Source organism: Lissotriton vulgaris, chromosome 5 (assembly GCF_964263255.1).
Source record: "Lissotriton vulgaris chromosome 5, aLisVul1.2, whole genome shotgun sequence".
Lineage (NCBI taxonomy): Eukaryota > Metazoa > Chordata > Amphibia > Caudata > Salamandridae > Lissotriton > Lissotriton vulgaris.
Genome location: NC_141693.1, coordinates 1,575,555,374 through 1,575,582,740, shown reverse-complemented (window position 1 = coordinate 1,575,582,740; position 27,367 = coordinate 1,575,555,374). Strand labels below are relative to the sequence as shown.

General features: G+C 45.6%; 1 protein-coding gene across 1 annotated transcript in view; it reads left to right on the top strand.

Moving 5' to 3' along the window:
* Positions 1–27,367, top strand: part of C5H14orf93 (chromosome 5 C14orf93 homolog) — a 225,737-nt gene that overhangs the window by 143,188 nt on the left and 55,182 nt on the right. Inside the window, exons 5-6 of the mRNA XM_086923667.1 lie at positions 2,108–2,211; positions 22,926–23,038. Of these exons, the coding sequence (XP_086779793.1) occupies positions 2,108–2,211; positions 22,926–23,038 (217 nt within the window). The remainder of the gene's footprint in view (positions 1–2,107; positions 2,212–22,925; positions 23,039–27,367) is intronic.

The window sequence follows — 27,367 nt, the reverse complement described above, 5'->3', positions numbered from 1 at the left end:
CAAGACGCATTGTTCTTGGCGTTCTGGTGGGTTGGGACGCACAAAGCTATCCGCTTCAATACTCCTAGGTACCTGCCACAAAATCTTGAGCTATCTTGTGGTGCAAGAGCCTCAAGAAGCGCCACTACTTTCCTCTTGAAACCACTTATCTTCAGCAAAAAGAGCACTTGTCACAGAGCCTTCTCTGGCGCTGCCCCAAAGTTATGGAACTCGCTACCACCGGATGTACGCAGAATCTCCTCAACAGCGATGTTCAAACTGGAAGTCAAAAGATTTCTCATGAATAAATTCCTTCCGTAAGTGGGCCAGGCTCTCCTGCCCGATGGCATTGTGCCTACTTTCATGGTACCATCATTTACGACCACGCTTCTCTATGACATACTATGAACCTTTACTACTGTTTAATATCACCACCTTGTGTTTATTTATTTTTTTGCGTGTAACCTGTAATCATTCTTGTTTATATCTCTACCTTATGTTGTTTTTGCATTATTGTTCCTTCCTTTCCTTCCTAATATAAAGCGCTCTGATATCCTCTGGGATCTTGTTCGTGCAATATAAAACTTTATAAATAAATAAATAAACCAGGGTTGAGTCAAAATATTGGCGCACTTTAATTCACAGTGTTTCCAATGCTTGCCTATTCTCACAGCCCGATCTCCCTTCTTACATGGCAGTTTCCCCTCAAAGTGCTCCATTCACTGCTTCCGGGTTCTATTGAAGAGCCCACCAGAAGGACAACCTCACCCTGTTCCTCTTCATCCTTTCATTGCTTTTCCTCGGGTTGGGCCCATGCTCGTATGCACCTTGTTGATGAGGTTTCCTTGTCTCAGGCTCTTTGTGCAGTCTTAGCACTCATTGTTCCCATAGGAGAGCGCGTGCCTTCTTGCACCTTGCAGCTCCATTCCCTATCAGCTGATAGTTTCATACTTTGTTACTTTCACTGAGACTCGTCCGTGCCCTCATCACTCTCAGACCACCTTGTGCTTAGCCGTGAGGCTGATATAGCTCCAAACTATTTCATGTGATCGCAGGATACCTTCTTGCAGAAAGGCCGGAGGCTCTCCGCTGTGTTGCTTTCAGTCAACTACAAAAAAATGGATGCTTCTCCAGTCCTGCGTCTACCCTGCTGCGTTTTGTCACTTTGAATTAGCTTCTCATTCTGTCTTGAAGCTGTTCTTGGTGGAGACCCTCCTGTTTGGACTCGGAATCCCAGACCCACCTCTCAAGGGAATTTACCCTTACTTCGATGCCCTTGCATTTTTATTGGTGGGTCTGATAGCGCGAAATATAGTCAAGCTTTCTTTTCAGTGATCCACTGTTGAAGGTGCCTTGTAAACCAAATGTTGTCGCGTTCGTTTACCTTACTCAATTGTATATTTGTTTTACCTTACCTGCATTGCATACCGTTTGTAATGGAAACAATCTATGTCTGAATAAACGTGTGCATTAGAACTGAGAGGTGTGACACTGGCGGATTTGGGACTATTGGTAAGATTGGGCTCAGGCACTCCATGAAAAAATTCTCAGCTCAAGTGTTCTTATTGACTGAAATGTTTTGTCCTTGTCTCCTCACCTCACATCTCATGCTCAGCACGGCACATCTTCTTTCCTCTGCATCTCACAGCCCCCATTACCTCCTCACCAAATATCATTTCCTTCCTTCTCTCCTCCCTTTCTTGTCTTCTTCCCTCCCCTCTGCATACCTGATCTCAGTCCACACACTGGCATCGCTCTTTCATCTGCACCTGTGGTCACCTTTCCTTTGCAGTCCACGCCTCTTTTTTTACATGGAGCTCATGTCTCCTACTTTCCTTCACATCTTAAGTGACTGCTTTCCTCGGCACCACTTATCTTTGTTTACTCTTCACCTGACACCCATTTCCTCCACATCTCTTGGGTTCCTCCTTTGTTTCTAACTTCACATCTTGCTTTATTTCTTTGTACCTGGCATTACTTCTTCAACTATGTTCCTCCAATCTTTCGTAACCTTGCAAATAACACTCTTTCCCCTGCACCTCATATGCCCTACTAATCATACCCCATGTTCCTCCTCCTGTAATTACCTTCTCTCCTCCTGTACTTACCTTCTTTCCTCTCCGCTCAGCATCAAATCTTCATGGAACATGTCTGTGGTGAAATTCCTGGTGGAGAAGCTGAGGCAAGAATTAGTATCCAGCGGACATCACTACACTGACCGTGAACTGAAAGGTATGGAAACCGAGTAGAAGCAGGCACTCTAGAATGGAGATAAATGTCACTGCAAATGTATATTGAAGACACTATACTGTTACAGAATTAGGATCCACACACTGTTTTCCTGATGCACCTCAATATTACACTGCACCCTCCACCTGAGGGCCCCCTAGCAACTCGGACAGCGGTTGTGAGTCTGACAGAACGGGCTGTCTACTTTTCCATCAATGAGACCTACACGTAGTTCATTTAGAGCCCTCTAGTCAGAAACCGCAGTATTTCCTGTATTTCCATTAGTGTGCTACAGTCAGCTGTGCATATGCACCAAAGTACCGCCCCACAGTGCCCAAAAGCCCTCGTGTTCACCTAGCACCAACACAGAGCTCTGGCAATGCATCCATCCCACTCTGGATCTTCCCTGATATTCCACACTTCAGCACTGTATCTCCCGCACAGCTCCACCATTGCACCTCAATCTCACCCGGTCCTCAGGGTCGTAACATAGTTATGTTGTTATGTTATGTTATTTTAATTTAATACGCACACAAATCACCACCGGAAGCCAAGACAGCAGGTGATAGGGTGCTACTTTTAAAATAGGTGAGTCTTGAGTCATTTCCTGCAATGGAGGTGGTCCTCGCTGATGGGTATTTGCAGTGGCAATTTATTCCAATACCAAGGGGCACGGAAGGAAAACGGCCTTGCAGTCCTTCAGGGGTCCCCATTCCGCCCAAGGCCTATAAATGGCTTATAATACCTGGGCGCCTCAGGGGATCCTTTTTTTACAGTCTGCAGGGGACATCATCATTTTACGTTACGCCGGTGCCTGCCCTACAGCTGGATCTTCTATTACTAGGACCCATACAAAGTTCAGCTGCTGCACCACAATCCTGGCATGCAGCACCCCTGCTAATCTAATACTGAACCCCACACACTGCTGTGCCAAACAACCTCGATACTGCCCTGCAGCCCCAAGCTCCTTCTTGCATCAAGCAAAGTATCATACTTTCTCCAGCAAGCGATAGAAACGCTGTAGTGACTGTCCTGCATACATTCAATACCTTCCCTCTACAGGAGATGCTCTATGCTGAACCAGCCTGATGCCTTGATGATCACATTCCTTACTGACTGCCTCCCCATGCTCAGCTTCAAATCATGTGGGTCTTCCTTGCCTTATACTTATATTTAACACTGCCCCCCTCTCCTTAAAACAGAAGCCCGCAGGAGGGTCAAGAACTTCAAGTGCTGATCTAGACCCCTAAACGTCTCAGGGGGTTTACCCAAACCTTCTTAGACAGTGCATTCCCTTTGCAACTGTTTCTGTGGAAGCCATACTTCACACACGCTGCCTACAGCTTTGTAAACAGGGTTACCGCTCCGACCATTCTTCCCACTTCCGGATTCATGCGATTTACAGGCTAGAGACTGGGGCTTTTGTTTTCTCAGCGTGGAAATCGTTTTAAGAAGATAAACAATATGCACACAGCCATGAAGCCCAGACTGCAACTTCCAGGCTCGGCACCTGAGTCATTTATAGTTGATAATATCCTTGCTTTCACAACTGTCGCCTGTTATTGGCTTTATGACCTTATTCAAGGAATGTTGCTCATGCCAGCTTACCTTTTATAAAGCTGAATTGCGTTGGCTTGTGCTGTTTGTGCCTGAGGCTGGAGCACTCCTCGCCCAGGTGCACCCGTTTCACCTTTCTTTCTTTTTAGCCTTTGAAAAGCAAATTCTCATTGGTGGCCCTGCATTACTCCATGCCTGATCATCCGAAAAGCAGAAGTGACAACACCTTTGGGTAGTTCACCTTGACTGGCCCAGGCTCACTGACCAGAGGTTGTTCCTGAGCATTTTTCCCCATGGAGCTCTTCAATATGTAGTACAATTTGTACTGAATTTCCTCCTAACGATTTTGCTCTGCACAGTCCATACTATGGTGCGCACCAGGTTGTGCTCACAAAGTGAAAGAATGGCTGAAAAGTGCCAGTTGTGTCTAAAGCTCCCACACCGCAGTGTGTTCCAAGGTGCAGGAGAAGCCTCATTCTGTTGTCTGCCATGATATGGTTAGGCGCTCTAATAACGCGGTAACCGCTGAGGCGCTGTTAAAGGTTGAAAGAGAGTCTACACCCTGCCAGCGTTGGCAGATCTTTTTTTTTTTTTTTTTTTTTTAATTGATATTTGAGTTGCAAGTTTATCCAGATTATAACATAATTTTCTCTTAACATGGTATTCAGATGCATATTATGAAATATATTCGGAAAGAATACAGAATAAAGAATAGAGAATAAATAAATAACAAAATGGAAAAGGTTCATTATGTCATTACTCCATCAGTCCATTTTTGAATTAGTGACCAAATTTTTAAGCCAAGTAGTTTCCTTCTTTTTCCCTTAGTAGCATATATTGCTGATTCAAGTTTGTATCTAGCTAAAAGACGGCCCCTCCATGTAGAAAATGATGGCGGTTCTGGGCTGATCCAATCCTGTGAAATACATGCACGCAATTCAGCCATCATGATAAATAATAGGTTAATTTGTTCTATGTCTATTGAGTCTTTGGAAACACCAAATAATATTAATTCAGGTGATATAACAATAGTTTTACAAAGAATGTTTTCAATAAATTTATGAATATCAGAAATTAACCTATCCAGCTTTACACACGAATAGAACATATGTAATGTGTCAGCCCCTCTTAGATTACACCGATTACATTTGATTCCAACAATAGACCCCCATTTCAGACATTTTGCCGGTGTATAATAAAGGTCACACAAAATCATATAATGTTGAGTACGATTATGCCCAGAAAATAGGATAGAAGTAGCCATTTTGATTGACTCTTTTAAAAATAAATCCTTTATACCTAATTTCTCTTCCCATTTATCACTCAAATTGTTAAAGTCATCCGGAAGATAAGTCATTAGAGTATTATAATAATACCCAATTCTTCTTTTATTATTTAAACTATCTATAAGCAAATTTGGCATTAGATCCTGTCTTCCTATGTTGGAGGGTGAATGTAGAAAGCTATGAATCTGTAAATATTTAAAGTAATCATGAGAAGGAATTTTGAAGTTATTTTGAAGTTCACCAAAAGAAAGTAGTGTTTCATAATTATTTGTATATAAGTCAGAGAGAAAAAAGATCCCCTTAATATTCCATTTTTTCATCACCTGGTCTCTAAATATAGATGGGAAACAATGAATTGAATTTAATGGAATGTATCTTGTGACTTTTCCAATTCCAACCACTTTTTTGATAATTCGCCAAGCTTTGTATGCTGCGGCTAATATCTTAAATTTTGTTTTTTTATAGTAGCTTGGCTCTATTATTCTTAACAGATGGTGATTCGCTTCGGTGCCCAATACAGTTTCATAGATATTTGGAGGAAATCCTTTGACCCCACGTTAAAATCGTTGTATTTTGCCCAGCTTAAGACCTACCACAGAGCTATCTGCCAAACCCGGGCCGCATATTATGCCGCTGAGTTTTCCAACAGCCCAAACCCATCTAAATTAATCTTTAAGGTGCTTAAAGATCTGATGGGGAAACGGGCCACCTCGCTAGAAATCTGCACGGACTCTCACTGTGAAAGTCTGGCATCCTTTTTTGTGGAGAAGGTGCAGGCAATCTACCGAGGATTCATGCCATCTGTACCCGGGGCTGAACCTAGTGACGTGAAGGCTTCGGTTTCCGAAACTCTGTCCTCCTTGCCTGCCATGTCTGTCGAGGTTTTTGACACTCTGAGCCTCAAAATTAAATCTGGCTCTCCCTTAGATCCGTTGAAGCCGGAGCTTATTACACTTCTCCCGCCCCTCTGCCGTGAGCCCATACTGGACCTGATTAATCTTTTGCTCAGGGAGGGCGTGGTTCCTTCCTCCTGGAAGCAAGCAGTGGTCAGCCCCATTTTGAAGAAGCCCAACCTTGACCCCCTGCTTCCTGAGAATTACCGGCCCATCTCCCTCCTACCCTGGACCGCCAAGGTCATTGAGGCACACGTGAACTCCATTTTGTCTGCCCACCTCTCTCGCAATAATATTCTTGACGAGAGCCAGAATGGTTTTCGCGCACAACACAGCACTGAAACTGCTCTGCTCTTTATGACCGAGCACTTGCGTTCAGTGCTGGATGCGGGGCAGACAGCGGCGCTCCTCTTGTTAGACTTGAGCGCCGTGTTTGACACGGTGTCTCATGACATTTTGATGCGGCGCCTGGAGGAAGTGGGTATTGAGGGGGAGGCTCTTCAATGGTTCCGCTCTTTCCTTTTGGACCGGTTTTTCAAAGTGGCCATTCCACCTGGTCAGTCCTCTTTCCATCCTTTGGGACTGGGAGTCCCTCAGGGCTCTGCGTTGAGCCCCACTTTGTTCAACTTATATGTGAAACCGCTGGCTGCTGTCGTCAGACAATTTGGCTTAACCATGACATCGTATGCCGACGACACGCAGCTGGCGGTGACACTTAGTGGGGACCCTGAGGTGACTGCGCCCAGATTCCGTGCAGGACTTATAGCTGTGGCGAACTGGATGCGTAGTAATTGCTTACAGCTAAATGCCAAGAAAACCGAGGTCCTGATTCTAGGGAAGCAGGCGGAACTCTGGGGAGATCAGTGGTGGCCTCCTGAGTTGGGGGTGTCCCCCATTCCAGCGGCCGAAGTTAAGAACTTGGGGGTCTGGCTGGATCCTAATCTTTCTTTTACCAGCCACACAAAGAAGATTGCAGCTACCTGCTATGGTATTCTGCGAGGACTGAGACCAGTCCTCAAATTCTTCGACCCTCCTACTCGGCAACTGGTGGTCCAAGCCTCCATTCTTTCTCGGCTGGATTACGGGAGTGCACTGCTGCTTGGAGTAAACCAGGCTGAGGCCACTAGGCTGCAGAGGGTGCAAAATGCCGCTGCGCGGGCCATTGTTGGCCTCCCGAGACGTTGCTCTGTCTCTGCAGTCCTGACCTCCCTTCACTGGCTGCCGGTCAGACAGAGAATCAAATTTAAGGCTCTCTGTCTGACATTTAAGATCCTGAAACTCTCCTCTCCTCCTGCCCTTGCGGGCCTTGTTTCTCCCTATGTCCCCACGCGGTCTCTCAGGTTGGAATCTCTTCATCTGGCGATTAAGTCTAGGTTCAGACTGAGTAGGATGGGAGGTCGCTCCTTTCGTGTTTTGGCGGCTGGATTATGGAACTCCCTCCCTGTCCACATTCGTGTCCTAAATAGCCTGACTCTCTTCAGACGCGCTATAAAAACCTACCTGTTTACCTCCGCTGATTGATTCCCTCTCTTCCCAGCATTGATCTGTTGTGTTGTGTACCTGATCAGGCGCCAGGACGCCCCTTCGCTGGGGCAGCTGTGCGCCGAATAAAAGTTATTAACATAACATAACATAACATATTGTGCCCAAGAAGTGGGGATTTTATTACCTACAATTAAGGGAAACATGTATTGAAGTACGGCTGCTAAATAGTAGAATAAAAAATGTGGTGCGGCCCAGCCCCCTCTATCTTTCGGTGTAATCAACTTCTTATATGCTCTCCTAATACCTCTATAGCCCCATAAGAATCTTATTGCGCTTCTTTCAATTTCTTGAAAAAAACTTAAAGGAAATTCCAAAGGGATTGTTCTAAATAAGTAAAGACATTTCGGCAATATGAGCATCTTTAAGACATTGTTTCTACCATGGAGAGACAGATGTAAGTGGTTTATTCTTTCCAGAGTTGAATTAACCTTTTTGAGAATCGGGGTGTAATTTATGCTAGGTATTTTTAAAATAGGTGTAGTTAATCTGATTCCTAGATAAACTGCCTCAGTGACTATATTTCTAATTGGAGGTGGATTTGATCCTATAAACAAAATTTGCGTTTTAGACAAATTTAATTTAAATCCAGAAAAGGATCCAAATATAGCCGCTAGTTCTTCAATCCTCAAAAAAGTTCTTTCAATATCTTTAGTAACCACTACCAGATCATCTGCATAGGCAAGGGCTCTGTATGTCGTGCCTCCTAGCTGTAGCGGAACTATATTCTCGTCCCTATTTAACTGATTAAGAAAGATATCTATGTATATGGCAAAAAGAAGAGGAGAGGATGGACATCCCTGGCGTGTTCCTCTTTGAATAGGAAATGATGCAGATTTATTAGAACCTATTTTTATTGCTGAAACTGGGTTTTTATATAATGCTTTGAATGCTTTTATTATTCCTGATCCGAAACCTTTCATGGATAACAAGTCCCAGAGATAGGGCCACGCTACTCTGTCAAATGCTTTTTCAGCATCTAGCAGAGTAATCCCTATAGGTGTATTAGAGGCTTCTGACCAATCCATCATAGCTATAATTCTACGTATATGGTCAGCCGTATCTCTATTAGGAATGAAACCATGTTGCCATCGAGAAACAATTGATGGTATAATCTTTGATAGTCTTGTGGCAAGTATTTTCGAATATATTTTACTGTCGGCATTAATTAGAGATATTGGCCTATAAGAGGCTGGGTTAAGTGGATCTTTATCTTTTTTTAAAAACGTCATAATTACTGATGTAGCCCAAGATTCTGGTGGTATACCTTTTTGTGCCTCTAAAAATATAGCAAGCATATTGTTTTTTATGTATTTTCTAAAGGACTTGTAGAATTCTAGTGGAATAAGGTCCGGACCGGTTGCTTTACCTGTTGCTAGTGAGTTTAGTGCATTTTCAATTTCTTCCCATGTAATCACGGCATCTAACGCTAGTTTTTGGTCATAAGAAAGGGATGGCAGAAGATTTCCCATAGCAAAATTCAAGCATATATCAGATGAATAATGGTCATCCTATTGTGTATAGAGTTTGAGATAAAATTTACGGAAAACTTCCAGAATTTCCTCTTGTTTATTATACATTTGCCCTGTTTCATCTTGAATTATGTTGATGGTATTATAGACTTCTTTTTGTCTGATTCTTTTTGCTAAGATTTTCCCTGTATTTTCACCTATCTCGTATATCTGGGTTTTATGACTTGCCATCAATTGTGCTGATTTATCTGCAAAGAATTCATAACAAATGGATTTGCTAATCGCTAAACTTGATTCTATATCCGATATTGGTTGTTGACGTATTATTGCTGTTATTAATTCCTTCTCCCAAAATAATACTTTCTCAAATGCCTTCTCGTTCTTTTCACGCATAATTTTCTGTTTTTTAATAGTATAAGAAAGAGTCTCTCCCCTTATCTAGCGGTGGCAGATCTTTAGGGAGAGTAAGGCAGCAGTCAGCATTGCTATCCCCACCAGCTCTGTGACATTCCAGTCACCTCCTGTGTGTGCAGACGATGCACGCTTTCGGTTATTGTTAATATCCATGGCCGCTGCAACATAGAGAAACCTTAGAGAAGGTTTTACGTATCTTCTGTCCTGGTGAAGTCTGGCAGACCTACGTTTCAGATCCCATCTGACAGACTCTCAAGCTGCTTCACTCAGAATTGTTTAGAGGACACTGGGCAACTCAGATGTCTTCTCTTCAAGCCTGTGTTGTAAGCCACTACTGTTTCTGGGCACAAGCAGAATATCACATGGACAGCTCATGCAGTTCTCCCTACAGTATCCTGGTTACCTCACCTTTGCGACTGAAACATAGATCCTTTATGGCCACATGTCGCATCATAGACCTAAAGAGAATCTATTGGAGCCTCAGTTGCTGGGCGGCATTACTACATTCATGACATGTCATGTCAACCTATGTTCAGGTACATCGGTTGTTGAGTCATGGCTTGTCACAAGTCTTTTGGTGTGGACAACGACACAGACACTGGGTAATTTCAAACGTTAGATTTTTCATTGTACTTGCTGGACCTTCTGGTCTATTTAGGTCTAAAGAAAGTGATCTCTGTAGCCTAGAGACTTTCTACCCATGCTGCATTTCAGCTACTTAAGTATTCTATAACTAAAGCATGCATACATCTGATGTCCTGAACTTGTTGCTGAAATCTAGATGACTTCCCAGTCCTAGTTTGATGGTATTTGTGAACGTGCTGATTATTTGCACACATGTGTACGTAAGGTAAAACCCAGTGATAATCTTGTTGAAACTAGTGAAAAGTTGTGATTTGCACATGCTGAAATGCTTTTCACCCGGTGAAATTCCGGATTCGCACACTGGAACGCCTTCCACAGTGCACAAATAGGATTTTTGCACTATTTGCTAACAGGATGCTCACTGGGTTTTGCAAGTCATTAATATGCAGGCTGAGAATTCGCCTTTTTTCTCGGGCAATCCATTCTGAAGAGTCTTGTCCAGTTATCGTAACACAGAGAAACGCATAACTCTTTGATGAACTATGGGTTTGTCTAGTGGGGCACAGGGTTGGCCATAGGAATCCAGGGAGTGTGAAGGTTCTATGACAAGGTGTTGCATACAGGATGCATCTACCAATATAAATGAACATCTGCATTTTGCAGGATAAAGGGAGTTGGCCACTATGTTCTGGAGGCTCCAATGAGATGAGGGAGACTTGGGGATGACGAGCTGAGTTCCCCAGGGGGAGAAGGGGAGCGGACTTAGGTAAAAGAGGTCTTGTGCCACTTCTTTCAGCCTAGCATCACTTCTTTCAGCCTCTTGAAAGTATACATGTGTTCTTTTTCTGCATAACATGTTATACTGTCAGTTCAACCCTAGTCATTTGGCAACCAGCTTTCGCAGATGGGGAAATGAGACACCACTTGGGTCCCACGCCCTCCGCAAAGGGATTATGACTCTAATTTCAAAACAGGCAACCTTCCAGCTAAACTGCTACCTATTCATAGAACACCTTATCACTAGCGCTCTGAAGAAGCTTCAGAAGACATGTTGGCGCAATACAAAGCACATACATAAATACATGTAGCTCATTAATGGAAAGTCCACTGCTGGCGAGGAGAGGTCTGCGTATATTTTTTAGATACAATGTGAACCTGAACGTAAAGCACATCATTTAAGTTATTGACAGATTTTCTTTGCAGCTTTCCACTTCTCTGAATAAAGCCAGTCATTTAGGTTATAAAACGTTATGTGCTGAAAACTCTAGAGAAACTAAGATGTAAACTGCAGACAGCAGCCGCCAGAAGAAGATGCACTTTGCCCAATTATTAGCAAGTAAAACACCCCAAGGACCTGGTATTTACCTGGCAAGGAAGCACTACCTGACCTGTGAAGTGAAGGTTGACTGCTGAATTATGAATTGCAATACAGCGAGACATCAATGCTGCGGAAGCGAGCACGATAGAGACACAAATTGATTTCTTTGGGACAATATTACTGATCTGCTACTCTGAAAGTGCAAGTGCTTGACAGACCTTGAACAACAGTGAAGCACTAACCACCTAAGTAATAATGAACAAAATGGCATGGGCAGTCTTACAGCTCTTGTGCTGTGAATCTACAATGCGTTCCCAACTGATTCTTTGAATGTCCAGGCTGTGAGTAAGCATCGCAGTCATTGTAAGTGAGAAGTGATCTGGTGTCTCACTTTCAGGCTCAAGAACTAGACACTCTTGGTCTGAACCCCAGTTTGATTAGTTGTTTAAACCAGGGCAGATTATTTTGTCCTAGTGCCTCAGTTTGGTTTCCAGTATGCACTGGGTAACTAGCATTTGCAATGCAACAGGTCTCGCATTTGTGAAAGTTAGAGCTTTCGTTGTTGAAAATAACAATGTTTTTTGCTTTTTTTGTATGCATTGGTTCCAGCTAAATATGGGCTGAGCTGAAAACAACGAAAAAGGCAACATTTAAATGCAACAGGTTAAATGCACATTGAATGTGTGTTTTGAACATGCTATGCTTTTGGGCAAAATACTGAATCTCCCTGTACCAAATTGTAAGCGGAATAGTGCTTTGGATGGGCCGATAATGCGGTGCGGACTGGGCAAGATATGGCAATTACATATTAGAAACCGCTGCTTCTGAGCAGCCAGTAGGGCTGTGGATAAAAGATATGCTGCATCTTAAAAGGGCCAGGATGAAGCCATTTGTATACTAGTGAAATATGAATTTTTTAAAACTGCATTTGTGCCTGTTAGGTGTGGCTGGGGATGGAGCAGGCACCTAAAAGGCTGTAACAGAATAAATCACGATTGTGATGTGACAGCCATAGCAGCTGATGTTGGAACTTTGGAACTGAGTAGAGTTTTAGTGCTGGCTTAAAATGCTGTTGTTTTGAGCAAATTATTTAATCTCCCAGTGCCCACCATAAGTAAATGCATCCTTGTGTAATGTAACTGGTGTTTATCTAAAGCGCTCCGATGCCTTGTGGAAAGTGTCATTAAGGGTCTTACTAGAGAGGTGGGAGATTTGGGCAAAACGGTCACGAACATCAAACAAACGACTCACACGAAGAGTAACTTGATGCATATTGCATGACCTGATAGAGCTACACTATCAAGTCAAGGATCTTGAAAGCTGGTCTTGGAGGTCTAGTATAAGAATCAAAGGTGTTCCGCTGCAGGCCACTGCGGGGGACTAAGAAGATTATGTCTGCAGGCTTTTCCACCACGCCAAACCAGACCTCACACCACCGGTTATTGTATTAGATAGAACACACAGAGTGGGCGTCCTGCTAAACGCCTGGTATGCCCCAATACATTTTGACATGTCTACAATATTACACACAGAAAGAAGCCATCATGGCAGCTGTACGAGACTGCAGCGCCATAGACTTTGAGGGTACCAATGTCTGGTTGTATCCGGACCTTTCGCCCCTACTCCTACAACGTCGTCACCTACTACAGGCCCTATTACAGAAGCCGGTGAGATCCGGGACTCCTGATTGCTGTACAGCTCCCGCACGAGTGCGGGAGAGCTGCGGGACCAAAGGGAGAGGCCCTATTGCAGCCAGGGGCGGCCCCAATACATAGATTTAGCGATCCTGCCACCACGCTTCTCGTCCTGCCTGACTCCAACATGACGGCTGTTCTGGGCTGAGACCACCCCGCTCTTGATATTGATATCACCATGGCTAGCTCACGCAATGCTAAAAAAGACGTCTCTATATAGGACCTCCTCACCAGGCCCACGGGCAAGAAGTCAGATCGCCACGAGGAGATCTCCCCCTCCGTGTCACCTACGGTGAACGGCCCCAACTCTGAAACAGCCAGTGGAGACGATTCAGTCACCTGTGCTTTCCTAGAGACCCTTTGGCATCCTCTGGGCAGATATTGCGACCCTTAAACAGGACATGGAAGGTGTCATTAAGGGTCTTACTAGAGCGGTGGGAGAATTGGGCAAAAGGGTCACGAACATCAAACAAACTAACGACTCACACGAAGAGTAACTTGATGCATATTGCATGACCTGATAGAGCTACACTATCAAGTCAAGGATCTTGAAAGCTGGTCTTGGAGGTCTAGTATAAGAATCAAAGGTGTTCCACTGCAGGCCACTGCGGGGGACTAAGAAGATTATGTCTGCAGGTTTTTCCACCACGCCAAACCAGACCTCACACCACCGGATATTGTATTAGATAGAACACACAGAGTGGGCGTCCTGCTAAATGCCTGGTGTGCCCCAATACATTTTGACATGTCTACATTATTACACACAGAAAGAAGCCATCATGGCAGCTGTACGAGACTGCAGTGCCGTAGACTTTGAGGGTACCAATGTCTGGTTGTATCCGGACCTTTCGCCCCAACCCTACAATGTCGTCACCTACTACAGGCCCTATTACAGAGGCCGGTGAGACACCAAGCGTGTGCACCTTGGAGGAAGCAAAAGTGGTGATGAACATTGATAAGCTACAAGGGGCAGAGACCTCTAGTGGAGTCCCTCACACTCATCCAGGACCACCAGACGTTCCACACGAACAAAGAAGACAGGACCAACCATAACCACCAACATGGAGAGCCATAAAGAATGAGCGGCGTCCCTTTGCCAACTCCAGCATTGAGACACTACTTCCGACCCTGGAAATGATTGACTGATCCCAAGCCTTCAGGGTGGACGCCTGGTCCCTCTCTCTACGTGCACACAGCTGCCCGGTCCCCAGTAGCAAGATACTGGGAACTCAATTCCATTGTCCTGGTATAATTTTTGCCAGTGACGGTGCTCCATGCTCCATGGATCGATGTACGTCCAGCCCTGGCTGTTGCAACATGGACCCCTCTTCCATTGCTTCTTGCCAACTCTGAGGGAGATCATTTTGGTTCAATTGTTTCTTACTGTTGTTTTAATTGTTTCTTTCCCACCTCTCCCTACCTATCTATTTCTCAGAATGCAACATGGTCTTCACACATTTCTAACACACGGCCCGCTATTCAGCCTTATCATCACCGTTCTTTGTTTAGGCTTTTCATGCACACAACCCCACTCACCGATCGATGGTTCGTATAATTAGCTATAATGTCCATTGTCTCAACACACCTGCGAAGCGCTTGGAGGTGCCTACACCTTCGATGGCTCGATTGTAAATATTTCTCTTCTGGTACAGGGAAAAGTGCAGGAGTGGTGATTCTCTTAGCCTCTCATTTCCCAGGCAAGGTTAGTCAGACGCAGGTTGAGGTTCCTGGTAGACTTTCATCTCTTCTCATCACCATGCACATTTATACATTTACGCTTGCCACTTTATATGCACCAAAGAACCACCATGAAACTTTCATCCTTGATGCACTGAGTCAGGTGATGGCCACTACAGACACTGATGTTCTGATTTGGGGGGGATTTCAACCTAGTCCCTGATGCCGGTCTAGATAGGCGCATACCACAGGCAAAACAAACTGGTACATTTTCTACACAAGGTGTAGCGCAGCCACGTATGGGCTCACAGACGTATGGCGCAAACATCAATTCACAGGGATGGATCATATATTCTTCTCAGCCACACACCAGAAATACGCTAGGTTAGTCTTTATCTTACGACCCCCTTGCTTCCACCACTGCAATTGATATTGGTGCAGCAGCGCTTTCGGACCACGCTGCACTTAATATCACCTTAACCAAGGGCTCTTAACATATGAGGAGTATATCACAGAGATAAAACGAGTAATTAGCGACTTCCTAGACATCAGTGATAATCCTGACACACCCAGAGCACTAATGTGGGACACTTTAAAGCAGTGCTGTGCATTCGACTGATCCATTGGCAGCACGCCTAAATCGGAACAGAAGAGTTAAAAGAAGCACACTGGAGGGGCAAGTGAAGGAACTAGAAGAAACACACAAACAATTGGGCTCACATAAGACACCCCCAACTCACTGGAGTACGCAAAGAAGCCCAGACTTTCGAGCACTTTTATGGCTCTGTAAATTCCTCTGAGGAACTGAAGGAGGTAGACACTTCCTCATACTTAGAGCAGGTCGATTTGTAACACTTAACACAGCAAGATGTCTCCCATTTAGATCATGATATTCAAATAGACAATGTGCTGGTGACGATTTATCATTTGCAATCGGGTAAGAAACTAGGACAGGATGGTTATACCTCTGAATTTTTTACATTATTTACGACTTCCCTTGCACCCATATTCGCTCGATTATATAAATCTTTTAGTACCAAGGGCTCTTTAACAGACGTAATGGAGCCAGCTACCATAACAGTGCTGCCTAAGACTGGTAAGGAAGGATCCTGTACATTGCTCATTATACCAGCCAAATTGTTTACTAAATGTTGATGAAAAGATTTTTACCATCATAATGGCAAACTGACTGGCCCCATACATGCAAGGTGTATAGACCCTGATCAAGCTGGCTTTATCCCTGACATGAACTGTAGATGCAATATTAACGCCTGTGTTACTTTTTAGATAAAACTCAACGCACCCAAATTCCTGCGTTAATGCAGTAGGCGCTGAGAAAGTGCTTGACTGGGTACATTGGCCTAATTTGTTCGCGGTCCTTGGTGAGCGGTTCTGAAACTGGGTTGGGTATAGCTATGTAGGTACAGCTTGACGTCCTCCCCCTTCAACATTACCCGCGGCACCAGACAGGGCTGTTCCCTTCCCCTGCTACTTTTCGCCCTATAACTGAAATCCCTTGCGGAACGTATTCATTGGAATCCTACAATAACAGGTAACACCATGGGTGGGAGGGAACATAAGCTCGCTCTTTACGCTGATAATGTCATGGTAGCCTTGTCGCACCTCCTCAAATCACTGCCCCTGTTAATGGAGGAACTGGAAGCTTTTGGGTTTTTTAATCTAACCTCTAGAGTAGCAGATCCTCACCTTGACAGTCCCGGTAACCGATCAAACCACCCTTAAACATCTCTCCCCTTCTTATGGGCTAAATATGGGATAGTATTCCAAATCCACTTTACACCGACACACACCCGGGAATGCAATTATGGCACCCTTCTATCAAAAACACGATCAGACTTCCAGACATGGAAAGGCCACATGCTGTCATGGCTCGGGTGACACGCGGCTGTTAAGATGACCCTATTACCTAAGATCTTATGTGTTATGCAGACACTACCTTTACTTCCTCCACAGGTGCTGAATAAATTGCAACATCTTATAGAATACTATATTTGGGTGTGTAAGAAGGCACGCATGGCTAAACACCAAGCATATTTATCGCCAGCAGAGTGCTACCTGGGGATCCCCCACCTCTTACGGTATTATCAAGCTGCACAACTTCGGTATGGAATGGAATGGAATAGGCCCCTCTCGGAGAAGCACTGCTGCTTTATTGATTAAGCAGTCGACGGCATTCATGTTTGGAAGGTGCCTTGGCTGCCCAAACTCCAAAGACCACCGGGGGTATATTCTTGCCTGTTTTTAGGGCTATAATAGGGACCTGGGACAGGGTGCAGATTTCAAAACACTTATCCATTCCCATCTCTCCACTAACAACGATCATTGAAAATCCATATTTCCCGCCAGCATACCAGAACTGCAACTACACACAATGGCAACAAGCCAATTGCAAAAGAATAACTGATTTATTTGACCACATGGGACCAATGGACTTTGCTCAGATCCAACAATATTATAATATCTCATCTGCTGCTCACTGACAGTACTTAACTATTCAACACTGGGTCACTCAGCCCTCCATCTGCCCTCATGCTAGCAATCGCTCTTCCCATTTGAGAAATGGCTTCTCACTAGAAATACTGATAGTTGTCACCGCTCCAGCAAATATGTCTTTCTCAATACTCTACAGAACCCTGTCAAATCCTCTGCAAAGTTGCACTGGGAGAAAGAGTGTGAACGCCCCTTCACTTCCAAGAAGTGGTCAGATATTCAAAAGTGAACCCACTCCCCAGCACTTAATACCTCAAGCAAAAAAAACACTTCTCAAAATAGTCCACTATGGGTATTATACCCCTGCACAAACAGCTCAATGGAAGAGGAATGGAGATGCACGCTGCTGGAGGAACTGCGTCCATGTAGGGACTTTAACCCACCTTCTTTGGCAGTGTCCTTCGGCAGTGCTGGACTGAGGTTCTTGCCTCCATGGACCGAATGTATAACACCGAACTCCTCAGATTCCTGAGATACATTCTGCTGCATCTCCCAAAAGTCCTGACCTATCCCTTGAAATCCATGCATGAACGAGCTATTACTTTGGCCCTATGGGCTACCAAATAAGTGTTGCTGACACATTCAGGTACAGCTAAAACACCCACTCACTTAGACTGTCTCTACAAAATCTGGGATCTCCTTGCCATGGAGAAGGTAACAGCCTCAATAGAGCAGAAACTGCCTCAATTTGACAAGATGTGGGGACACTGTCTGAAGTTCATGTCCCACGAATTCTCTGACTTGACATGCCAGCCTACTTGTGCATCCCCCAACATATACCCACAGAGCAAATTATCGACTAACTATCCACGCCACTGATATGGCACTCACTCTCAGTTTCTAGACAAGCAATACCCCTCGTTTCTATGTTGAAGTTCATCATTTCTACTAGATAGGTAATTCAGTCTCCACACCCTACTGTTCCCTTTTCTTTATCTGTTCTGTTCAGTTTCCTCCCTTCTCACTTGTTGTTCCTCACCGGCCAGTGGATGTAGGTGAGGGTTTTTTTTTGTATTGTTCTTTTAATGTCAAAGCCAATAAAAAGACTTAAACCTAAAGTTGACTATGAACTCCAACATCTATTGAAAGGAGACCATCATATTGGTGTAGTCGAGAGACTCCTGGTGGGATTGCGCCATGATAAGTATGTCACCAGGGCTGGACTGGGAACATAAAACAGCCCTGGCAAAAATGATCAATTCTGCCTCCATGTGCAGACATGCTGATGTGCGATAAACCCAGAGCAACTCTTTCAAGTTGCCGCCTGGATTGCGTAATGTGCACCACCAATCCCGGAGGCCAACACCGGCCTCCAATTGTCAAAACCCCCCTCCTGGGGCTCCAGCCTCCCGGGGGATTGCGTACTTACCCGGCTTGCCAGTCCGGCCATGTATGTCAATTAGATAGATGCTCTGACGGACAGCCCAGGCATGAAGCCAGTTCACTGAGCAATGCATCCACTTGGTAAAAGAGCTGAGGAAAACCTGTTACTGAACTGCCATTGTTGCTGTCCCAGAGAAGGTAAAGAAGGGGTTTGCAGCTAGTCCAAATTGGGTCTGGCAGGTAGTCCTCCTTAATGGTGAGCCTGATAAGCTAGCCTCCTTTCATCAGGCCATTTCACAGTCGGTGAATGCCATTTAGTAGCCACTAGGATATAAGCAAGTAAGGCTTGATCAACATATTTTGCACTAATAGGCATGCAATGCCCTGTATTTGACTGCTGTGAGAAGACTTACGGGTTGATCAAATCATTTTATATTACCCTAGTAAGTATATGGTTACAGTTGATGAAAAATAGAGTTTAAGTGAATTCTACATTGATACCAGATTACCATTAAGAGATTGGAAAGCCAGACTTCTATCAAGATTGCAAAGTGTCAGCTTTGCATCTGATTTATGATTGTCAAACTTGAGGCTATAGAAACATCTCGCTTACTATTATAGTGAGATTACAAGTCAAAGATATTAAACTAGACCTGATTAGAACAAGAGTTTGTTCAGGTTGTATGCGCCTCAGATTAATTCATTTCATGAGCTCAGAATCCACTATGAGTTTGAAGCAGTTTGACAATAGGGATATAAAATGCCACCTATGAGGTGTAAAGGGAAAAAGCCTGTCTGTTATTGTATGTGTATATATTAGTTTGGCTAATGTACGTCATCATTTAATTATACACAAAACATTGGGGTATGGAGTACGTACTATCCATGTGGTACTTAGACTCTTTCTTTCCAGAATTAGTGTGTTCCTATCTGATTTGCCTTCATGAATTAGCTCCCAAACATCTATTTATTCAAGCAAACAAAAGCAGGCATTTATCCTGGCAAGTTTGAGTTGTTGGCACAAGTTCTTGTGAAGGTTTTGATAAGCGTGATGTCATTCAAGTCTATATCAACCCCTCCCATGCTCGTGACGGAACCGTTCCGTCACGAGCCTCGGGTGGGCTGAGCTGGTGACGGAACGGTTCCGTCACGGCCCTCTCGCCGCGCCTCGCGGTGCGAATTCCACGCCTGCGCTAACGTTCTGTAGCGCGGGCGGGGCAGTGACGGAACCGTTCCGTCACAAGCACAGCTCACCCGCGTGCCGTGACGGAGCGGTTCCGTCACGAGCACGGGACCGCCGCGCGGCCCCCCCACCCCCTTAGTACTGCGGCGGAATAGCCGCCGCAGTGAAGTGGTTAATATTATAAAATGCAGTGGGTTGCTAATAGTGCTTGATAGTCTGTTCATTATGGCCTGCAGGATTAAAAATAGTCGGATTATTTGGTTTGTATCGGCTAGGAAGTATTTGGTTTCTAATAATCAAACTGCACTAGTAAATAACAAATAACTCAGAAAACTGTTCTGTAAGATGCGTGTTATTATAGTTTGGACATTTAGATGAAATGGATCTAATTTATTAAGTGCAAGATCAGGTGTAGTGCCTAAAAAACAATAAAGACTTTGGACATTTAAATACCTTCCATCTTGAAGTGAACAGTAGGCGATTGATTAAGTGATCTTAGATTGATAACAGCTTGCTCAGCAGCTGTGGCCTTCTTTTCCACAAGAAAGACATGTCTGATAAATCCTGGACTCCCTGTAGGAATTTCTTCTATAGCACCAGACCCATAAGGAGATTGAGCGAGTGAGGCACAGCAGTAGAGGATTACCTATTAGTTCTGCATTGCACTGCCAAAATGACCCGGGATAGGAAGTAATATCTGTTTTTAATGGAGAAGAAGTAAGGTCTATTGGGGAATCTATCACAAGGAGCTCAGTGGTGGGCCTGCTTTCAAGCCTTTTGGACCTTGCACTCAGTTTAAGGGTCAAGAGAAAGGAACAGGGGTGCATGCAGGTCCTTGGTGAGGGAGAGGATCCTCTGAGTGTCGTCGGCGTAGGAGATTATGTTGAGGTTGTGCTGTCGGGCTACGCGTGCGAGCGGGGCCATGTAAATGTTGAACAGCGTCGGGCTGAGAGAGGATCCCTGGGGTACGCCGCATATGATCTCGGAGGCTTCGGAACAGAATGGGGGGAGGTGGACGCTCTGGGTTCTGCCAGAGAGGAAGGAGGTGGTCCTTGTCTCGGATCTCTGCGACGTGGAGGCGTGCACGTAGTGTGCGGTGGCAGACGGTGTTGAAGGCGGTAGAGAGGTCTAGGAGGATGAGTGCTGCGGTCTCGCCGTTGTCCAGCAGGGTCCTGATGTCGTCGGTGGCGATGAGGGCAGTCTCAGTGCTGTGTTTGCTGCGGAACCCTGACTGGAAAGGTCCAGGATTCTGTTTTCTTTGAGGTATCGAGTTAGGTCTGTTGACGGTTTTCTCGATGACCTTGGCCAGGAAGGGGAGCAGAGAGATGGGCCGTACGTTCTTGAGGTCTCTTGGGTCTGCCTTAGGTTTTTTGAGTAGGGCGTTGATCTCGGCGTGTTTCCAGATTTCTGGGAAGGTCGTGATCTCGAGAGAGAGAGAGAGAGATTGATGACGTTGCGCAGGTGGGGTGCGATGGAGCTGCTTGCTCTGTTGAAGTCGTGGTGCGGGAATGGGTCTGACGGAGAGCCGGAGTGGATTATGCGCATGGTCTTGATGGTGTCATCGATGCTCACGCTGGCTCAGGCTAGCAGGGGGTCGTGGTCGATGGTGTGTGGAGGGTCTGTTGTATTGCTGTCTGTTGTGGCTGTCTTGGTGTTGAAGCTGTCGTGGATGTCTGCTATCTTGCGGTTCAAGAAGGTGGCAAGGGAGTCGCGCAGGGCTTGCAACGGCGGTATGTCGTTGGTGTTGGAGCTGGGGTTGGAGAGTTCCTTAACGATGTTGAAGAGCTCCTTGCTATTGTGTGCGTTGTTGTCGAGGCGGTCTTTGAAGTAGGTCTACTTGGCCGCCCTGATGAGGTGGTTGTGGTTGCGGATGGCATCCTTGTGTGCTGCGTGGCTGTCCGGAGTTTGTTCACTGTGCCATTTCTTCTCTAATTTCTGGTAGGCTTGCTTGGAGGCTAGGAGTTCTGGGATGAACCAGCTGGCCCTCTTGCTGGTGTTTCTGTGGAGGGGGTTCTTCAGCGGGGCAAGGGTGTTGGCGCAGTCCTCGATCCAGCATCTGAGGCTGTGGGCAGCGTCGTTGGTGTTGGAGGATTCGGTGGGTGGGCTGAGAGCGAGGTTTGCGTGTAGTTGGTCTTCAGTGATTTTGCTCCACCGATTCCCAGTGGTTGCGGCAGTCCCATGGTGGTCTGACTGCCAAAGTTGTAATAAGGCAGTCTGACCGTCGGTGCGGCCGTAGCCACACCACCACCGCTGCACCACAGTGAATTTGGCAGTCCACGACTGCCAAGCTCATAATCAGGCTCCAAAAGTTTGGAAAGGAGTTCAGATCTGCAAATGTGTTTTAACATTTCTGTGCATAAGGGTGACTAATGCAAGGGAAATCATATTAATTCTTCTAGCCTTCACTCCCTCCACCATACACACTTGTGGAGTGAGACAGACTGTCACTGTTATTGCTGTGTGTGCATTACAGCTGAGCTTCAGGGTTTGGTATTGGAATGTTCTGCTTTAATACTGGACTAGCCGGTACGCTCCTGCCCACTTTCCTGGCCATTTCATTGCTTGCCCCTACAGATATAAAGTTTGGCTTCCTCACCCCCACCTTTGCTGGATCTAACGCTTCTCAATGAGAATGACCAGAACCGCTGGGAAAGTCAAAGAGGGACAACAGATTGGAGGTAGTCTACAGACGGAGGTAGTTATTTATGAATAGTGAAAACAATATCACCTCTAGGAGGCTGCACTTAGTTGAATAATTGAAAAACCTGTTTTAAATCCTAATACTAAAATCAATGTGTTTTTTATTTTTATTGTGCCGGCAGCCAGGATCTGATCTCTTTAGAGGGTATGTGGGAGAGATTTGTAGCCCAGCCAGAATTAGCAACATGCTTGCCTCCCTCTGCTCATTTTTTAAAGGTAATCGTTTATTCCCTTGTGCATTGGTGTTGGCCATATTATTTTATATGCACTTTTGTTTTCTGTGAATTACTTTAAGTAATTTATTTTAAAAATTACCATTGATAGGTTTTTGAGCTCTGCATTCTTGGTTTTACTACCATTCTAGTCCAGCAAAGAAGAAAATCTAATTTCTCCTATGTTGTACATTGAAGTAATTGTGCTGAGTACACATGCAAGGCCTAATACAGTGAAAGTGTTCTGATGTCAGAGATTAATTCAACACAGCTTAGAACTCCGTAGAAGATACAACAATTGATGAAGCACCTTCACCGATTAGTAACATTACTGTCATCTTTCCCTTTAGGGGCGTGTGTGGCCTATTTCCTAACAAAGCGGAGAGAGTATCGCAACTCAATGAACCCATTCAAGAGTCTGAAAGAAAAAGAGGAGAAAAAGCTGAGAAGCCGTAGGTACAGGGTAAGTAACATGGGTCACATGAATGTACAGGGATCAGATTGCAGATCAGAGGGCAGGAACAGGGGAAGGATGGACCAGTCACATGGTAGATATACAAGAGCAAATAGTGCATGTATTAGAGTATATACATAAGGTTTGTTGGTCTGAAGGAGACACAAAGTAAGGTTATGTATCAGATGTTATACAGAAATGTGGTGAACCAACATGGTGCTCATTCAGTCACATTCATTCATTTTAATTTTTTTTCTAATTATGCAACTATTGGCCTTTGTGGGTAAACTGGCTCACTAAAATGTTCCATTCTGTGATATGGGGTTTTCATTAGAGGCATTGACGTTTAAATTCTTAAAAAATTGAAACGTCTGCTTTGTTCAGGGTGGCTTTTACTGTCTTGGATGCATTCATCACAACATCACAAAATAAAATGATGGACGGAGTGTTGAAACTTTCCAACCACTCACCCCCAGTCAAAGATCTGGGGTTAATCCATCATTATTTTACTCTCCACATCACCCCACTTTTGACCCAGCCATATGCAAACCAGTCTTGACCCTGCTCCCCATGGGAACAGTCTAGCCTGAACTGTCAGGCCTGGTCCTCCCTGGACCGGAAAAACAAGCATCCTGGGACCGGTTTCAGGGTATCACCCTTCATCAGCCAGGCTAGCTTGAATCCAGTGGTGCAGCAAGCAAGGCACCCACTTCTGGCCATACCCTTAGCCACTTGGGGCACACATGGCATCATCACTGGGTGTGAGTGTTTGTAAAGTTTCAACACTCCGTCCATCATTTTATTTTGTGATGTTGTGATGAATGCATCAAAGACAGTAAAAGCCACCCTGAACAAAGCAGAGGTTTCAATTTTTAAAGAATTTAAACGTCAATGCCTCTAATGAAAACCCCATATCACATTTCATTTTATTTTGTGATGTCGTTGGGTGCATTCTACAATAAAAATTTTTTTTTTTTTAAAAAAAGACTGAGTAATACTGGCTATATTCTACACACTTGTTCTTTGGTATTGAGGTGTCATTTTGACTTATTTATTAGGTTTTATAATGTTTCTCAACTTTGTCATCGTGCAAGCCTGATCTTATTCTTCTCATGAGCTGGTTTGGAGTAGACTTATTTTTCCTGCTGTATTTTCTGAGTGTAGACAAAAGAGCTATTTTGTCTCTTCTCCCGTTGTATGATTTTCAGTTATTGGTTCCAATGGAAAGGAGAACTTACATCATTTAAATACTTTGTTGTTTTAGCAAAATCTCAATCTCAACTGGACATATGAAGCACATGTTCAACCTCCCCTCAGTCCAGGGTAAAAATGGCAATATCCCTTCAAGGGTTTGGCCAAAGTTATGCAATGCAAAAAGGCGATTCATCCCGCAGGAAAGCAATTTTTCTATACATTTTCAGGGAAAGGCAGAGGCAGCACCTTTGCTTTCTGCATTGTTTCTCAAAGGATTATACCTTTCTTTCCAAATGGAAGCCTCTGACAGAACTTACCAGGAGCAAGAGCTCTCCCAATGGTGCAGACAATAAGTAAGGTGTTAAATTCACCATTATCTATACACAAGTGTCTAAACACAGAAATATGAAGTCCTCTCACTTGACCTCGAGGGTGATTACGGGTGGACCACTACATTATTCATATCTATCTTATAGTTACCCTCACCCTTCCCAACCCATCGCCCATGCCCTATGTGTACTGTGTTGTATCTTCTGTAACACATCAAGGGACAGAAGGGAGGACCTTATTGTCTTAGTGGTTAAGAGTGGCTTGGGTCTACAAATGTTTTTTACATTTTTGGGTATAAGGGTGCCTAATTCAAGGGGATACAAATTCATTCTTCTGGCCTTGAATTTACTTATTGATCATCCCTCTGCCACGTATGCTCTTGGAGCGAGACACTGCCATCAGATGTGGGTAGGTAGAGATGACAATGATTTTTATATCTGCAATAATATTATATGCTCTTCTTAGCAAGAAATCCTTCAAAGTGTAGTCACAAAAACGCTTGTGAGTTCCTTAATTTAAATAGTTCTGGATTTCCAGGTTTACCCAAATGCACAGGCAGCCAGTAGGTTGTCACTCTGCGTATTTTGCTACCAGAACAGGCTCATAAAGGTACAGGTAATAACTATGTAGACATTTAATCTCATTCCTAAAGGTCCTTTCTCTATAATGATATTGAACAAGTAGCCTTAATCCCTCCATTTTGAGCATTTTGGAGAAGGCGATAGCACTGCAAATTGAGTTTCTCAGTCTTAAAAGTGGTTTTGCAATATTTTTAGATTTTAAATTCATCTGTGTTAATGTACATCTTCCTGAACAGCTTTAGCAATATCAGACTGTACAAAATTACCCTTTACCAAACATTTCACTGTTTAGAGAAGGAAGAAGATAAGTTTGTTACTTTAAAGTTCATCCAGAACCATTTTGTTAAATGCATTTATATGTTTCGGAGTAAAGACAATGATCTCAGGGGGCGTGGCTTGGACGCCGATGGCGATGGTCGCCTGAGAGCTCGGCTCCGGGACTGAGCCCACTTTGATCCTGCAAATCGGAGTCTACGGGGCACCCTAACCCCTGCAATCCGGAGACCGGACCGGTGGGGACCCTCTGGGACACCCGGTAACACTCGAAAGTCGGCTGTTCTGACGGAAAACCGAAGTTGAGGTGACCCGCGGAGTGGGACCCAAGATGGCGCCCGGACCTTCTCGGCTTCTTGGCCGAGACCCTCGCTCCGGAGGAGCTCAATAGGACAACGCGCGCCCTCTCCATCCTGTCCCCCTGGAATGCAATACTTGGGGTGACGCTTGGAACGGGTCCGGACACGGTGGCCATCCCCTGAAGGGCTGCTGGCTGAACTCCTGTCGTTCTTGGAACGCGGACGCCCGGTGTCCCGGGGTGTGAGGACGACCCCCGCGGACCGCACCGGATTGCCCCCCACCACGTGACTGAACTCCATGGGCAGCACTGCACCCCGGCGCCACAGAGTCTCCGGCGGACCTGGTGACAATCACTCCAGATCCTCATCGGCCAGACGGGCCTGCCCAACCTGGCGCCACTCATCCCCGCCTCCTCCTCGTGGGCCGCTGACGACACGGTGGTGGCGCTGCCCGAGGTTGCGGAGGGACAGCGGATCCTGGAGGCGGCGATCGACGACTTGCACCACAGCGACAACGTGCCAGGAGAGGCATAACCGGCGCCCGCACCTAGTGGCGACTCGGACGGACATCCATCCGTGGGACGCAACCGCCATGGGGAAACCAAGGGGCCCCAAGGCGACCACCCCAGCCGCCTCGGATTCGGAGGCGCCGGACAAAGAGGATCGAGGGGACCCCGGGGGCTCCGGGGGTCCCCACTTGCAACAACAGTTTGACCGAGTCCTGGAGGCGATCGCGACCACGCGCTCAGCCCTGCAGCAGGATATTGCTCAGGTCGCGACGAGTTTGGGCCTCCTCAGGGCGGATCACGGAAAGCTCTCGGATAGAGTCAAGGAGGTGGAGAGCTCAGTGAAGACCTTGGAGCCGGCACAAAAAACCTTGGCCGCGACCGTGAAAGATGCCCTATCCCGGATTGATGTCCTGGAGAGACGGGCGGAGGACGCTGAAGGACGCAATAGGCAGAACAACATTCGGGTGGTGGGTCTGCCGGAGAAGATCGAAGATGGCGACATGGTGGCCTATCTGGAAGCGTGGCTCCGGGACACGGTAGCCCCTGAAGGCCTGTCCTCCTTTTACACCCTGGAACGGGCGCCGCAACAGGGCCGCTCCCCTCGGCCGGTGATTGCACGTCTGCTGCACTTTCGGGACAGAGACCTCATCCTTAATACCGCAAGACATAATGGCCCTTACACGGTTGAAAATAGCCAGGTGAACATTTTCCCGGATTACACGTACGAGACTCAGCGCAGGCGGACCTCTTTCCTGGCGGTCAAGCGCGAACTCCGGAGCGAGGGCATCCAATATTCGCTCCTCTTCCCTGCAAGGCTCCGCATCATCGTTGATGATAAGACTCAGTTCTTCGATTCCCCGGAGGAGGTCTGCGACTGGCTTGAACTCTATAGAGCGGGTAAAGATGGCTTCAGCTCGTCCTCACAGTTGACAGTGGAACCTGGGCAACAACGACGGTCTAAAAGGATTCGAAGCCGCCGTGGTAGGGCGGGCAAACCTTCGACAGTGGAGACAATGGCGGAGCGGAAAGGAGTGCTGGAGATGGTGTCTACTCTGTCGGGATCACTGGGTGGCCCCATTCTTGAGGAATCGAACCCTGGAGGCGAGGGAGCACCGTCAGAGACTGAGGACTCAGATACTGATAGCACCCACA